Below are 18,215 nucleotides of genomic sequence, written 5' to 3'. Positions count from 1 at the left end.
TGTGTGGGCCACAAATATACCATAACTAGAAAAGGTGGCTGTGTGCATTTGGACGAGACTCTGTTTGAGTGTAGATGAAAGAAAACACACACATAATCTGGCAATGAATGTGCACGATAGCGGACAACAGCACTCACTCAACGGGTATTCCAGTCCACTGCACCTGCCCTCTCCAACACGTACAAGTGCTGTTGAGACACAGTGACGGTGGGCCTGGTAAAACAGAGTAGGGGAAACAAAAATACACATATTCTGTCCTTGGGTTTATTTAATTATTATTTTAAAAAGTTATATTTTTAGAGGTTAATTTTGGTATAGTATATTGCATGTTACACAGGTATACACAGGACTGCTAGTCTCAGCCTCAGACATCATGCAAACAGACCGTTGGTTTATGGCAAGCCGATGGTGTCAGAATTACGCCATAGATTAAACGCGTTTATATCCGAAGGCCGTTTTTGACGGCGTTTTAAACAGTATTTGCGCCGGAAAATACGGCGTCGCGATTCCAAACGCCGTAAAAAACGCGCGAAAAGTCGTCCATAACGCCGTATTTAACGGCGTTCTAAGGCGCTTGAAAAGCGCCGCCTTTTGCGCCGCTGTCTTGCCATATGACGGTGTAAAAATTGCCGTTTTGGTTGCACAGAGCGCGCGTTATTTACAGCGTTTTGTGTGTTGTATAATGAGCCCCTCCCGCTGATTTCCGCAGCCAGTAAATTCGAACTGTTCTCACCCAATCACTGATGAACTGAGCCAGACCAGAGCAATTTACCACTGATCATTTTACAGGATTTTATTATGTGCGCAGTGTTACCTTTGCTAACATTAAACAAACCATTGCTTGCTTTCCGAAGAAGCGACTTCTTCTCTTTGGAAATGTATAGTTACACAACGTGGTCAGCAATTATATAAAGGCCAACCAATCCCATTGTATTACATATAGCGCGTATTGCCTACGTGAAAAGCAAAAAAGCAATCGGTTGAAATATTGTATTAGCTAATTTCCAACACCAGAATTCACTCCTGGTATAAGAGAGGTCAGCCAGAGTAAAAAGTAAACTGCATTCCCTTTAAGCAGAGGCTGAGCACTATGAGTGGTGGTGTGCTGGTTAGCGGTATTGACTCGCGATCGCTGACAGCATCAAACGCCGGTTCGAGACCCGCTTGATCCATTAATTAATTTTTACGAAAGTTGGTCTTGTTCTGTTTATCTGTATCGCTTGGTCGTTTTTAGATTTATATTTCAGTACTTAATGCGTGGTCAGTATGAAAAGAAAGTCTGGAATGAGAGATCTTTTTATAAACCGTATCTGCACTTGATTTTTGCTGCTGAACTCACACATCAGTGGACTTTCGTGCTATAAACAGGACAAACGAACAGTAATAGATTTTACATTTACGCATTTAGCAGACACTTTTATCCAAAGCGACTTACAGGGGCCTTTTAGTCTATGCATGTCTCTTATCAGTAGCCCATGTGATTTTAGTTTCCATATTACAAAAATTGATTGACTATAAGGAGACGCAATAATGTATGATTGTAATGTAACAAGCATGAACTTATTAACTAAAATATAACACAGCCCAAGTCAATGCCAAATTCCTTGCCATTTACCTCCGTGAAGAGACTGATGCTATCGTGCGTGGAACTGCAAAGAAACTTACAATGAAATGGAAAAAAATATTATTCAGCACATAGAAATAAGTGCGGGATTCAGGCCCAGCAACCCACTCATGCAGCCTAGCCTGGCGAGAACATGGCAAAATGAGTCGGGATGCGGGCATGCTACTTACAAGCTACAGGAAAAAACAATTTTAAAAAGTTGGTTTGCAAAAAGATGGTGGTTAAGCCTACTGATCCCATTGCTCCGAATAGTAGGCCTAATTAAACGTAATTACATACACTGTAAAAAAATCCCGTTAAAACAGATGAAGTACTGGCAGAAAATTACCAGTACATTTTCCTTTATTTTACAGACATTTCCGTTAATGCTAAAATGTAATTTAATTCAGTGCAAAATGTAAAATGGAGAACATGCATACTGGAGTGAGTCGTGGTCATTATTTATCTTTGTTTCATATGCTTTGTCGAGTAAAATCAATCATATCTAAATGCTTGGGTGAACGTCCGTTTTCAGTCTGTTGAGGCCGGCTGCGGAGAAACGCGCTCCTCCACGGCATGCGGCAGATACATAATACAGTTTAAGGTTGCTAAGCAATCAAGCTTATTTATTTTTTTATTTTTGTAATGATTATTTTGATTAAAGTAATTTTCAACCTTTAATCTGCATTTAGACGTATGACGCCACATTCTCTCATATAATTTAATTTATATGGGATGATATCTCAGTTTCAGTTTGGGTGGAGTTTCTGACTTATGCAAAACTGCATTATAGGTAAATACTGTTTTCTGTTACGAATAAATTACTCTTCTAACTCTTGTTCTCTTACCTATTTATGTTACCTTTATTATAGGTAATAAATTAATAAAATAAAATAATATATTATGTTATTAGATTAAGGTTCGCTAAATTCCGTTAACATAGCTTAATTAGAACGACCTTGCTTGTTCTACAAACACCATGCACTGTGTTTTACCTTAAGCGTTTTTCTGTTTGTTTGTTTTTTATAGATTTTCTTTTGTAAAGCTGCTTTTGAACAATGCACATTGCGAAAAGCGCTATATAAATAAATTAGAATTTTTTTATGCATGCAGGAAGAAAAATGAAAAATGGTTGAGAATTACGCAACGTGTTTACATCCACGAAAAGCCGTCCATAACTCCGTATTTAACGGCGTTTAAGGCGCCCCGAAAAGCGCCGCCTTTTGCGCCGCTGTCTGGCCATATGACGGCGTAAAAAACGCCGTTTTGGTTGCAAAGAGCGCGCGTCTTTTACGGCGTTTTGTTTGTTGTATAATAAGCCCCTCCCGCTGATTTCCACAGCCAATAAGTTTGAACTGCTCTCACCCAATCACTGATGAGCTGAGCCAGGATCTAATTCACCATGGCCTTGGTACTAAATCCTTGTAGTGGCCATTGATATTACTATGTTTTGATTAGTGGAATAAAGATTTTTATGAAAATCCTTTTTTCAAGTGAATTTTATGTAAAAAATTACTGCATCCAATTCCAGCAAATTTGGCACACACCAACTCAAAAACCCCATATCTATAGGTAAAGTCTATGTTTTTTATTTATGTTTATGTTTCTTTTATTTATTTGATTGACATCGAGAGTTATTCCATTTTGGAATGGAATTCCAAGGGAATTCCAGAATTGACTTAATTAAAAATAAATAAATACAAAAATAAATCCATGAAGAAATGTAAAAAAGCAAAAATAAATGAGTATTTATACTTTTATTTCCTTATTTATGGGTAATTATATATTTTTTCAAGCTTATTTATTTTTTAATTTATTTATTTACACATTTATTTATTTCCACTTGTATTTATTTCCACATTTATTCATGTATATATGTATTTATTCCTACATTTATTTATTTTTACATTTATTTATTTTTACATTTATTTATTTATGTATTTCTTTGTCTGTATGCTAATGAGTGGGGTCGTGTTTCACCTCAGACATTAGCAATCGATCTCAGAGCAGTGGTGCTGAAGCTTTAAAGCCACAGTGACACCTTGTGGTGTGACCAAACGAAACGAGGTTGACGAAGTTGCATAGAGAAGGCAATCTAGTCATTTAATATCACCCTAACTGTATGGAGATAGGGTTACCACACATAGCCTACATACTCTTTACTAGGGACATTGCCGTAAAACATTATCCGGTCGAGATTTCTAAAATGTCTTTGCACACATGAACAGAAACTGCACAACAACAGGTCTGCTATGAGACACTTGGAAGAATACACTTGGACATGGAAGCGCGTGAAATTATCCACTAGTGATCACATTTACTGTAAATGCGCTGGATGGAGCTGATAAGAGCTTGAGTTGTTTGTCGATGAGACTCGCACAAACCAGCTCAGAACGCCGAGAGAAACCAGCGCATTTCACTGAAGTCTACGCAAGCATTATGATCAATGCGTTTGAAACGCGTCTGCAAATACAGTTTACATTCGCGTTTCCTAACTTTGCAATGCATAACACGTGGCATTTCGAATGCTTAAATTATAACGCATATTTCCATAGGCGTAATTTGCGGGTGGACGGGTGGGTCATGTCCCCACCACTTTTTGCCAAAGTCAATTTTGTCCCCACCACTTATTGGAAGAAATAAAAAATGCGGAGTGTCTATTTACCGTTGCTTTGTAAGCAAAGGCAATTTCTAACAACTCCGCCCATCAGTTTCAGATTGGAATAGACAAAATGTTAGAAAGGCACAAGACAATCAACTTCTCCAGTGGCGTAGAGCGTCATGTCGTCGTGGGTTCGGGACTGCTGTCCGCTGAGCTTTTTCCCTATCACATATCAGATTGTAAAGGTATTTATTTGTAATAAACGATGAAAATACTTTACATCAGACAGTGCAAATTCCTTCATATTAATACAGTATATTGTGCCCTATTTTTACGGATTTTTTTAGTGTACCGTACAGCGGGCCGTGGTTCGAAAACATGACATTTTACCTATGTCCAGCTAGAAAACATGTCACTTTCACGTAATAGATTAATGTGTAATTATTATGAGACGTTATATTATCCCTTTACTACGTGGCGTATTGCTGCCACTTACATTTGATTTTTTCCACTCAAATATGTCGTTAAAACGAAATAATATGTCGTTAAAACGACATATTATCACGTTTTAACAACATAATTGAGTGGAAAAATACGTGGCAGCAATACGCCACCGTACGAATCCGCTAAACTCACTATTCTAAATTTCCACATATCAGATCTGCTTCCATTTGTTTTTAAACTATATCATGTTTTTATTAATAGATCATTTAAAGCATGTTGTGCTTTATTATATGTAAGGATGGCTGTTGCCGTACGTAATTAAACGTATTAATTTGTGATAAATTAAAAACTACTGAAACGAATGTGTTTTCCCCATGTTAAAAATGTGTGTTTGACACAGATTACCTGTTGCTGGGTCAAGGATTGAGACGTTTGGGAACCCCCTGCTAATAAGGACAAACATTCAAGTTATACAGGGGAAACCGATGGAAAAATAATATCTTTAAAAAAATCTTATTTTCACTTATTATACGGGCATTGCCAGATAGGCTACAAATATACAGCAAACTTTCTAAATTTTGTTTTGAACTCATGAAACTACAAAGTTGTGACTTTTTCCATTTATTTGAGTTTTCTATCAAGTATCAAAATGTAATTAATCTTGCAATAGACGATAGCAACGGCATGTCGAGAACAATAAGGATGAATATATCATAGCATCAAAGTGCAATTAAGCGCAAAATGTTTGGTACATGTATGACTTGAACAGCCATTTTCAAATATTTTCATCGTTTACAAATAAATACCTTTACAATCTGATATGTGATAGGGAAAAAGTTCAGCGGACAGCAGTCCCGAACCCACGACGACATGAAGTAGGTAACACACGCTTTACACTCTACGCCACTGGAAAGTTAATGTTCGTGTGCGTTTCTTACACTTTGTCTGTTCCAATCTGAAACTGATGGGCGGAGTTGTTAGAAAATGCCTCTGCTTACAAAGCAACAAAACTGACTTTGGCAAAAGGTGGTGGGGACATGACCCACCCGTCCACCCGCAAATTATGCCTATGGAAATATGTGTTATAATTTAAGCATTCGAAATGCCACGTGTTATGCATTGCAAAGTTAGGAAACGCGAATGTAAACTGTATTTGCAGACGCGTTTCAAACGCATTGATCATAATGCTTGCGTAGAGTTCAGTGAAATGCGCTGGTTTCTCTCGGCGTTCTGAGCTGGTTTGTGCGAGTCTCATCGACAAACAACTCAAGCTCTTATCAGCTCCATCCAGCGCATTTACAATAAATGTGATCACTAGTGGATAATTTCACGCGCTTCCATGTCCAAGTGTATTCTTCCAAGTGTCTCATAGCAGACCTGTTGTTGTGCAGTTTCTGTTCATGTGTGCAAAGACATTTTAGAAATCTCGACCGAATAATGTTTTACGGCAATGTCCCTAATAAAGAGTATGTAGGCTATGTGTGGTAACCCTATCTACATACAGTTAGGGTGATATTAAATGACTAGATTGCCTTCTCTATGCAACTTCGTCAACCTCGTTTCGTTTGGTCACACCACAAGGTGTCCCTGTGGCCTCAAAGCTTCAGCACCGCCGCTCTGAGATCGATTGCTAATGTCTGAGGTGAAACACGCCCCCACTCATTAGCATACAGACAAAGAAATACATAAATAAATAAATGTAGAAATAAATAAATGTAAAAATAAATAAATGTAGGAATAAATACATATATACATGAATAAATGTGGAAATAAATAAAAGTGGAAATAAATAAATGTATAAATAAATAAATGAAAAAATAAATAAGCGTGAAAAAATATATAATTACCCATAAATAAGGAAATAAAAGTATAAATACTCATTTATTTTTGCTTTTTTACATTTCTTCATGGATTTATTTTTGTATTTATTTATTTTTAATTAAGTCATTGAATTCCATAATAAATACGCGTTATGGACGCTTCGCACGTTTTTACGGCGTTTGGATGTAAAGCGCGTTGATTCAACCATTTTTCTTTTTTCTTCCTGCATGCATAATAAAATTTAATTTATTTATATAGCGCTTTTCGCAATGTGCATTGTTCAAAAGCAGCTTTACAGAAGAAAATCTATAAAAAACAAACAAACAGAAAAACACTTAAGGTAAAACACAGTGCATGGTGTTTGTAGAACAAGCAAGGTCGTTCTAATTAAGCTATGTTAACGGAATTTACGAACCTTAATCTAATAACATAATATATTATTTTATTTATTAATTTATTACCTATAATAAAGGTAACATAAATAGGTAAGAGAACAAGAGTTAGAAGAGTAATTTATTCGTAACAGAAAACAGTATTTACCTATAATGCAGTTTTGCATAAGTCAGAAACTCCACCCAAACTGAAACTGAGATATCATCCCATATAAATTAAATTATATGAGAGAATGTGGCGTCATACTCTAAATGCAGATTAAAGGTTGAAAATTACTTTAATCAAAATAATCATTACAAAAATAAAAAATAATAATAAGCTTGATTGCTTAGCAACCTTAAACTGTACTATTTATCTGCCCCATGCCGTGGAGGACCGCGTTTCTCCGCAGCCGGCCTCAACAGACTGAAAACGGACGTTCACCCAAGCATTTAGATATGATCGATTTTACTCGACAAAGCATATGAAACAAAGATAAATAATGACCACGACTCACTCCAGTATGCATGTTCTCCATTTTACATTTTGCACTGAATTAAATTACATTTTAGCATTAACGGAAATGTCCGTAAAATAAAGGAAAATGTACTGGTAATTTTCTGCCAGTACTTCATCTGTTTTAACGGGATTTTTTTACAGTGTATGTAATTACGTTTAATTAGGCCTACTATTCGGAGCAATGGGATCAGTAGGTTTAACCACCATCTTTGTGCAAACCAACTTTTTAAAATTGTTTTTTCCTGTAGCTTGTAAGTAGCATGCCCGCATCCCGACTCATTTTGCCATGTTCTCGCCAGGCTAGGCTGCATGAGTGGGTTGCCAGGTGTTGTGCCGAAAACACACTCCCCGCCAGATTATGCACCCCCTTCAATAACACGCTGTCCGATTGGCTAATTCTAACCCCTCCCCACACCCAATCCTAATCCTAACCCCTCCCCTAACACCTAATCCTCACCCTAACCATTGTGGGGAGGGGGGGTGCATAATCTGGCAGGGAGTGTGTTTTCGGCACGACATCGGGCCTGAATCCCGCACTTATTTCTATGTGCTGAATAATATTTTTTTCCATTTCATTGTAAATTTCTTTGCAGTTCCACGCACGATAGCGTCAGTCTCTTCACGGAGGTAAATGGCAAGGCGTTTGGCATTGACTTGGGCTGTGTTATATTTTAGTTAATAAATTCATGCTTGTTACATTACAATCATTGCTCCTTATAGTCAATCAATTTTTGTAATATGGAAACTAAAATCACATGGGCTACTGATAAGAGACATGCATAGACTAAAAGGCCCCTGTAAGTCGCTTTGGATAAAAGTGTCTGCTAAATGCGTGAATGTAAAATCTATTACTGTTCGTTCGTCCTGTTTATAGCACGAAAGTCCACTGATGTGTGAGTTTAGCATCAAAAATCAAGTGCAGATACGGTTTATAAAAAGATCTCTCTTTCCAGACTTTCTTTTCATACTGATCACGCATTAAGTACTGAAATATAAATCTAAAAACGACCAAGCGATACAGATAAACAGAACAAGACCAACTACGTAAATATTTAATAACGGATGAAGCGGGTCTCGAACCGGCGTTTGATACTGTCAGCGATCGCGAGTCAATCGCTCTAACCAGCAGAAATGAGCTAATACAATATTTCAACCGATTGCTTTTTTGCTTTTCACGTAGGCAATACGCGCTATATGTAATAAGCAGGATACATTACAATGGGATTGGTTGGCCTTTATACAATTGCTGACCACGTTGTGTAACTATACATTTCCAAAGAGAGGAAGTCGCTTCTTTGGAAAGCAAGCAATGGTTTGTTTAATGTTAGCAAAGGTAACACTGCGCACATAATAAAATCCTGTAAAATGATCAGTGGTTAATTGCTCTGGTCTGGCTCAGTTCATCAGTGATTGGGTGAGAACAGTTCGAATTTACTGGCTGCGGAAATCAGCGGGATGGGCTCATTATACAACACACACAACGCCGTAAATAACGCGCGCTCTGTGCAACCAAAACAGCGTTTTTTACGCCGTCATATGGCAAGACAGCGGCGCAAAAGGCGGTGCTTTTCAAGCACCTTAGAACGCCGTTATGTACGGCGTTATGGACGACTTTTCGCGCGTTTTTACGGCGTTTGGAATCGCGACGCCGTATTTTGCGGTGCAAATACTGTTTAAAACGCCGTCAAAAACGGCGTTCGGATATAAACGCGTTTAATCTATGGCGTAATTCTGACACCATCGGCTTGCCATATTGGTTAAACGTCTGATGCAGAAGGCACACTTTTCTGGAAACACTTCAGCGCGCTCGAAGTCGTCATTTGATTGGTTGAATTTCACAGGATTTACGGGAGATGTGCGTGTCGCGTTCTTTAACGGTCCGCCTGGAAACAACACGAAGCAGTCTGAGCTAAGAAGTAAGCGGTCGTGTTTACAACGGTTGCTATAATAATTAATTACGATCGACAAAACGCTTAATTTTTTAAAGTATGCAAGGTTCAAGGCATAAACCTTTAATCATTTTGTTGCTGTTAACTTTTGACACGTTCGTGAATGTACACCGGTCTGTTACTGTGGGGACATTTCTACGCCTCTAAACGTGACGCGCAAAACGAAACATGATTGGTTGCTTTACCTGTCAGTCATATGGCCTCTTGGGCTTTTTTGAGGGGGGGTTGTGTGGTGGTGTTTGCATGGATGGGGGTTGGTGGAGGATTTGGGGTTGTAGAAACACAAAATGTCAAAACATTTAATAACATAACTACCGCCTTCTTTAATTCGATTGGTCACCTCACTTCTTTTTGCATCAAGGAGTGTTGTTGTGTTGTAAAATGTGTGCAGCACCAAAGTACAATTAGGCTGTTATTTCACAAATGTTATTACACCACATAAAAAATTACGGAAATGGCCCTGCTTGAGAAAATGGACGTGTGGCGTCAGACCACGAGTCTTTAACTGCATGCATTTGGACACGACGGTCGGAATTCGCCCCCTATTGGCAGTCATGTGAGGAACTTTTAGTTTGAATGTAAACCTACCCCAACACGGGAAAGAAGCTTATTCCAATAAAAGCAGCGCAAAAGCTTTCATTCTCCCAATATTTGCCATCGCAACATATTTAACAAATTAAATATGTTCTTCCAGAGCATCCTCCAGTGTTTCCCATTCATTGACGAGACTATGGCGGCGGGCCATAGACTATTTTGTTCCGCCACAGTCTTAAAACGAGCCGAATTGTTTTTCTTACAACATAACTATTTGTAATGTTGAATTCTGCACTGCTGTTTCGTTGTTGTGCCATTGTTCACGGCTTAAAATGCGTTCCCCTCTCTGATGCTTCAGCGCAATGTGCGCAGCATACACACAGACACATACTGTGAAGGCACGCTCACTCGCTACTGTTTCAGCTTTCGCGGTTGAAACGCAGAGTGTGAACTAGCCAGGATTTAAGACGTCCCCAAGCCATACTGAATACAATATCGTTTGAGGGAATTAAAATCTAATGTTTCAGGATTCACTGCAGTTATCCACAGTACAAACATGATTTTATCAGTGTACGACAACAGCAAACAGATAGCATATACCTCATGGCGTTAACATCATTATGTTCAGCTTCAGTATCATATTATTTCCAGCTAAAATAGCAGTCTGCATATAGCCATACTGAATACAACATCGTTTGAGGGAAGTAAAATCTAATGTTTCAGTATTCACTGCAGTTATCCACAGTACAAACATGATTTTATCAGTGTACGACAACAGCAAACAGATAGCATTACCTCATGGCGTTAACATCATTATGTTCAGCTTCAACAGCTTCAGCATCATATTATTTCCAGCTAAAATAGCAGTCTGCATATAGGGACATTTGACATACACCATTTCTGTCGTTTAAAATGAGCAGCGCGTCTACACAACGGAGATATACGCAGCACGCGCACCCATGACATTTATAATGATTATCTTTTGGCGCTATATCTCTAATATCCGTCCTTATTTAGCGCCAAAAGCACTTCATTTAACCTTTTCCAAATCGCCAAAATAGTTCCGTTTTGTTTTTATTGGCAAATTATTCAAATTTCGTTTAGTTTCTTTATTAAGTTAATTTAGAAAAACAAAGCTTGGAGTTTTTTGTTTGTGGCTCAGCAAGATGCAGAATGCATAGTCTGATTGCTAACTGAGCAGGAGCGCGGATTTGAATTAATGATGTGAATGATACTGTTGAAACTGCTGCAACCATTAAAATAGTTTAGTTTTGTTTTTAATGGCAAATTATTCATATTTCGTTTCATTTCGAAGTTACTTTAGAAAAATGTTTGGAGTATTTTTTTGTTTGTGGCTCATGTGCAGAACGCATAGTTTGATAGCCAAATGTGCTGGAGCACTAATTTGAATTAATGATGCTGACACTGTTTAAACTGTTAAAATAGTTTAGAATAAATAAACAGTTATAAAGTTATATTTCGCATCGTTTCTTTATTAGGTTAGAAAAATGTTTTGAGTATATTTGTTTGTTGCTCAGGCATAGAACGTAGTTTGATTGCCAACCGCCAATTTTAATGATTTGAATGCATGATGGGCATGAGTCTGCTTAAATGCCTCCTTTAGCTTCGGCTGTCGCAATAAAAAATAAATAATAAGAAAAATAAATGATACGGGGGCGCGCCACACACGATTACATGCTGCCCTGTGTGTCACCGTGTCCAAAACTTGTCAATATATTTGGTTTGTCGGACATCAAGCAGCGCTGTTCAGACCGGTAGGCGTGTAGAAAGCGTCTGTTAATTGCTCTCGTGTTAGGTCTGAGCAACGCGCGCATAAAGTTGAAAACATAATAAATCACAAACTTAACATTACTCTGTTGTGCTGAGAGAGTGTGCGCTTTTCTTACGGGTTAACTCTAAACAGTTGCCGCATCATAATAATGTATGAATGCTCTGGTCCGGATAGTAAAGTGATAGGCCTACTGCCATAGGAGGAGTGGGAAAATGGCACTGTGAAAAAGGCCTGATGCCCGGCCTGCGTTTTAATATATGGTAATATATAAATTAGTTCAACTGTTAAACACTTTTTTGCTTCATTTTTTGATGGCTCATGCTCTACATGTTTTTGACGTTTTTTGTTTGTAAACTCTCATTTTACCATGTGTTATCCCCATTTATTTCTATGGTGCCAATGATTAAATTACTACTAGCTATGGTATTCTTATAGATTGAGTCACTTAATTTTGCTCTTAAAATGCACCAGACTGCAGCATTTACCTTTAAAATATGTTAAATTTTCTTACAGGGGAGCATGCCCCTGGACCCCCCTAGAGGAAAATATTTTTAGGCCCCATAGTCTCACAAAATTCTGTGGGAAACACTGTGTCCTCAATAGCCACAAGTCTAACAGGTCTCAAGACAGAAAGCATTCAGACAGCAGTCGGCTTCAAACAATATGCTTTTGTTCCTATAATTGACACATTCATAAAAATCTACATACTACATGAACAATGTTTAACTAATAGCAGTTAATTTAAATGATCATGACAGAAAGACAGTACTGAACTGTATTTTAACTGTGAGCAGCCACAGCATGCAGCTGAAGTAGTTCAACCAGAGGAAATGATATATGATCAGCTATAATATATCGGCCTAAATTTTACTATCGGCCGATACGATAACATTAAAAATGACCATTTATCGGACCGATACTGATATGACCGATAATTTATTGTGCATCCCTAGTTATTTAATAGTTGGTCCAAACTGGACTCAAATATTAAAAAGTATGCTTGCTCAACTAGTTTTATAGTTCATTCAACTAAAGTTTTTTAATTAGTTAATATTTTAAAAAAAAACATACAGCAAAGATTCTGTCAATTAAAATTTAAGTATTTACCCCACGTTCATATGTTCCTTCAATTAATTTGTATTATTTGGGAATTTTAAGCTTAACGCCAAATGCCTAACAGTTGGCAGCCCTAGGAATTTATTCTTTAATTTTATTTGTATGTGTGTCTATACGTCATATTTGTATGCACTATGAAAAAGTATTTACCAAGAAAAATTGGCTAAAAAGATTATCCTAATATATATATTTAGTACATTGCATTTCAATTTAATTATTTTATTTAAATGACATTTGTATTGTTAAACTATACGTATATTTAAATTAAATTAGATGTATTATTTAAAACAAACGATTTCTATTAATACATACTATTTACACAAATTACATATACCAATTATACAAATCAATCTATTTCATATTCTGCTATGAAAGTGGTTTTAATAGCTAATGTTTTTCTAGGAAACAAACAGGAATAGGCACCTTTATGAGCAAAGGTCAAGGCCATATATGCTAGACGTTTTCTTCACAATACAGCCGCGTAACACTAGCGTAGGATTAGCCTCCACAGTATATTTAGCTCTTTCTGCGACTCAATGCAATGCCAGTATCCTCTTTCCCACTGCACTGCGGGACTGTACACTATAATTAAACACACACGGGGTGGCAGCTGCTAGCTTTACTCAAGAGTAAACAAAAAAGTCTAGCTAGCATATGGCACAAGCTAGCAAATATTTTGTTAATGCGGCTTGGGGTAAGTTATTGACCCAACATGAGATGCTAACAAAAGTGTGTAATATTACCTGAAAACAAATAATATCATAATAAACGAGTAGGGTCATTGTGTTGAGTGAAAATATTCTTGATGGACTATGAGGACTTCTTACCTCAATCCACAATGCAAAGCTTATAATAATGATTTATCACTTGAGCTGTCAGGAGATAGTTTGACCTTAACTGTAAAGTAACCTGCAATTTTATGTTTCAAACAGAGATACTGATCGAGAGACAAAAAGTTACATAATGACTGCACTTAATATGTTCTAGGTTAAAAAACAAATACATCTACACACTGTCACATACACATACACAGACAAATCATTTTTGTCCATTCGAATGTCTTTACAAATGTGTGCTAGTTGAGTGTAATTTTAGTAAAACTGTATAATTCTTTCTATTACATGGGACTACATTTTTACGTGGATGGGGTTTTTACCACACCTGCAAATGGGATGTGAATTGAAGAAATTAACCGGCCATAAAAAAATCCTACTGGCCATGAAACTGTATTTAGCAGACTATTGCTGTTAAATTACAGTGTACCATAATTTTACTTCTAGTGTTGCCGTAAAACTGGAGTTTTATTCAATCACCAAAGCCCAATGTTCTTGCATTTGGTACTTGGCAAGTGTTGGTATTGCGGGCGGCCCTGCTTGCATGTCTCAAGCGTACATTATCACACTTACTTGCTATACATGGTCATAACAGGAGTAGATATGCATGAAATATTGCATATAACGTTGTACAGACAAGGTTAGTAAACAGTTCTATCACACTAGTCTGTTGTTAACACACATAATGCTTAAATCTTGCCTTGAGTTATATGACCTGTAAATCTACAGATTGCCGAAAAATAGGCTTAACTCATTTTAAATACATAACACCTCTTAAAACACTTAAAACTCTTTCACTTTAGAGCCTTACCATCATCAAGAGTGATGTCCTGTAGTCCAATAGTCTGAAAGGTTAGCTTGTTCTTTTCCTCTGGCTCTGGTTTAATGCTTAGGCTCTCTTCATCGTGTGAAGATCTGAAATTTGATGTGGCCACACTTTTGCCGGCTGACTTTAGTGATGTAAGTTTATGGGGATCAGGGTCCATCAAGCCTTCCTCAACAGACAACGAGTTTGAAGGCACTTTAGTAAGAGTATGCTGAGGAGACATCTCAGAAGAGGTGGACTCTGGAAATTGTACAGCAACTGCAGTATGGAGACCAGACCTATGGACATTTGAGATAGTTATCAGAGACTGGCTGCATGCTGTGGAGGGACCCAGGTTTTGGATTTGATTATGACTGTGTTCTGGAGGCATGCCTTGGTGTCCTTTGCCTAGTTGAGGCCTTGGTTGCTCTGCAAACACTTGGGATGAACCACCATCAATAGGAAGAAAAGGCTGTCCTTTAGAAGACAGGTTCTGTTGAGGTGTGTGGTATGACATTTTTGTAAAGTCCACTGTTGGGTTGTGAAACATGGAGTGTACGTTTGCGTCAGCGCTAAGACTGTTGCTCGCCCGATGAGAATGGTTTAGATACAATGGATCCTGAGATGAGTAACTGAGATGAGCTGAAGAACAGACAGATCCTTTGGACAGCAGCCATTGCTCAAGGGGCTGAACCTGGTCAGATGGTATTTGGTCTTCACTTGTGATGAGTCCAGCTGGGTTGGTAAAATGGCCTTCAAGATTATTGGTGACAAGGTCCGACTCCACGCTAAACTCCCGCTTTACCTGCCCTGCTTGAATGAAGATGTTCAACACATTACTTAAGGAGCTTTCATTAAATTGAGGACTCAGTTGGTAAAGATAATAAAAGTATTAAGAAATGTTCAGACCAGTTCAACACTAGCAGGGTCATTCTCACGAAACCACTAAAACATCATGGCAGTAAAGATTTTGGTGGATTCTCGGTAACACAATAAAATTATCATAATAAATATAACTGTGTTTTCTACCTTGGACAAAGCATAATTTTAACATTGGAATGAATTATTTATGTATTTTATTGCTTTTTCTGCTGAAATTCTCATTACCGTAACACGTCCTAATTTGTCTATGACTCTATGTGAATGATATGCTGTATTTTAAACAGAGCAAAATTAAAATATTCTGAAAAAAAACAATAGCATGTTCTACCAGATGTTCTCCAATGACAAAAAATGACAAAGAAAAGAGATGTGTCCATGACTGATATTATCATCCTCCTCAATCATCATCCTCAAAATTTTTAAGGACTTTTTACACACAAAAATATTTACATAAAGTTAGTTTTATGTGAAGAAACACACCAACCAATACCTTTCAAATGGCTTCTAGGTTAACAGATTATTTTATATTTTTCTAGTTAAAAGCTTAATATTCTCTTGTCACGTTGTGTACACAACTTTTTTCATGCTTATTACCGATACATTTTTTTACACTTAAAAAATGTTACATGTACTAATTTGTACTTGTACTTATAAATATACTTCATTAAAGTCCCAGTGAAATAAAATTACAATTCTTATTTTTTTCATGAAATATTGCAGCATTTATAGTAAATAGCTTATCAATGTGGGTCATTATATTTTTAAAATTCATGTACCCTCATAATTTTCAGTTAAAATCTGAAAATGGACTTCTGCCCTGAAATGACAATCCATCTCAAATTACGTAAATTAGACGTCTTAGATGGATAGTCATTTCAGTCTGCTGCCAGTTTCATTTCAAAATGCAACAGCTGTTTTATACAACCAATCAATTTGCTGTGAAAAACGCAAGCAACGCCCAATAATTTTTTCCTTTGAAATTCCTTTTCACTCGGAAATGTGTCAGAATACAGAAGTAAAAACGATCGCAACTTCCGGTTCACAGGGACTTTAATGTCTTATTATGTATGATTAATATAAACTGTTTTTTTTAATCATGCAATGGGATTGACAGTTTTAAATGGTTACGGTAATTTAAATTTTTAAGGCCTTTTTTGGAAAAGTTTTGAAATGAATGTTCTTAAACATGTCATACCTTGTTTTTAATGAATACAAAGTACATTTGTTGATACGAGGGTTTTCAAGAAAATTCAAAAGTTTGACATCTTGAAACCAAGATTTCGTGAGAATCACCCAGCATTAGCCACACAAGCAACCACTGTTTTGCATGCTGTTATATTTTTTGTGACAAGATCAACATAAGCCCTAATGTGAAAACCAAATGAACTGTTGGTCATTTTAATCTCTGGCTGGTCGTTTCTTCGTGTCTAAGTGGACAGGCCAGAAAAAATATGAAGTGAACTAGATTTCATCTAACAGTCAAAGCTCCACTACACAGAAGGAAATATACCTGAGAGATAAGTGAAGAAAAGTGAGGCACTTTTCTTTCTCTTTCCATTGTTGACGTAAAACTGCACCTGGGTGGAAGAAGCTGTGGTTCTCTTGTAATATGGAGGAATCTTCACCACTATGCTTGTCTAATCAGGTACAATGACAGAAAAACTTCAGACATGTTGCACCTCTATAGGGAATGCTTTTAGCAAAACCATTGTATTTGTTGTTCAAATGAAACAAGAAAATCAAGTAATTCTATGTGCATAAAAAAGTAAGAAACATAGTTACTTACATTATTGCTCTTTCCTTGTATAGCTTTCACATCAACCTCCCATTGTATTTTACCCTCTACAATGGAGAAAGGCATCTTTGTAATTATATAACAAAACACCCATAATGTATGATAGGACAACAGTTTTAAATAGTTTGGGATTACTTTATGTGAGTCACGTACCAGATCCCTTCTCTAGAAAGACGACTGTTGACTCTGGGTTGATGTTTGGGCCTGTGATGAGCATTTCCTCTCCTCCAGTAACAGAACCACAGGTGGGACTAAAGCTGTCCACCCGGGGAAGTTCCTGAGCTAAGCGTTGAGCTAGTGAATAGAGAAAAACAAAAAATTATGTATCAATATATTCCTCTTGGTATTGGCTACCCAGCATTACGAAAGTCACTGTAGTTGTCTCGCAATACTGCAAAGTGATACCCAGGAGCTGCATTACTGAAATTATTATGATGGCTGTGCAATTACGAACATACATATTCAAATTACTTAAAGGGATAGTTCACCCAAAAATGAAAATTCTGTTATCATTTACTCACCCCAAGGTTGTTATAATACAATATCCACACAGATATCATCTCCCTTAAACTCCTATAGTATTTATTTTCCCTAGCATGGCAGTGAATGGGGGATGAGATTGGTTTGGTTGCTGACATTCTTTTAAATATCTACCTTTGTGTTCAGCAGAACAATGAGATGTGTACAGGTTTGAAACAACTTGGGGGTGAGTAAATGATGACATCATTTTCATTTTTGGTGAACTATCTCTTTAAACAGTCTGAATACTAGATATAATTGAAAATGACAGCTACTTTTTTTTGAAGATATAGCCCATTTCATCGGACACGCGCACCCGGACTGCAGCTAACTTCCGGTCTTGTGTTTGTTTATCAGTCTGGCTAGTGTTTATGTAATTAAACTATTTATATTTCATTTTTTCATTTTATTTATTTTAATATAAATTCTTATTGTTGTTTTTATGTATAATAATTGTATTTAATAAACGATTTCTTGATTTTTGTTGTATGCTAATTTTATCACATAAACAGTTTGTTAAATAGGTCTTGTATTGTTGCGCATTTAAAGAAACTGTATGGGACATTGACATCTAACGGTTGAGCTTGGTATTTGCAGTCTAAATTCAAAATCTTGCAGAGGCAAATTTA

At 37.0% G+C, this 18,215-nt stretch overlaps 1 protein-coding gene across 3 annotated transcripts in view; it reads right to left on the bottom strand.

The window, feature by feature from the left end:
- nfatc3b (nuclear factor of activated T cells 3b) overlaps window positions 1-18,215 on the bottom strand; it is a 28,805-nt gene that overhangs the window by 1,249 nt on the left and 9,341 nt on the right. Inside the window, exons 6-10 of one of the 3 annotated variants that reach the window (XM_057328849.1) lie at window positions 17,221-17,361; window positions 17,059-17,114; window positions 16,783-16,909; window positions 14,397-15,203; window positions 138-213 (exon numbers count right to left, since the gene is read on the bottom strand). In XM_057328849.1, the coding sequence (XP_057184832.1) occupies window positions 138-213; window positions 14,397-15,203; window positions 16,783-16,909; window positions 17,059-17,114; window positions 17,221-17,361 (1,207 nt within the window). The remainder of the gene's footprint in view (window positions 1-137; window positions 214-14,396; window positions 15,204-16,782; window positions 16,910-17,058; window positions 17,115-17,220; window positions 17,362-18,215) is intronic. The other 2 variants (XM_057328850.1, XM_057328851.1) reach the window with 2 other exon arrangements.

This window comes from Triplophysa rosa, unplaced genomic scaffold, assembly GCF_024868665.1.
Source record: "Triplophysa rosa unplaced genomic scaffold, Trosa_1v2 scaffold86_ERROPOS1239135, whole genome shotgun sequence".
Lineage (NCBI taxonomy): Eukaryota > Metazoa > Chordata > Actinopteri > Cypriniformes > Nemacheilidae > Triplophysa > Triplophysa rosa.
Note: the sequence above shows the minus strand (reverse complement) of the source record. Positions and strands in the feature narration are given on the sequence as shown.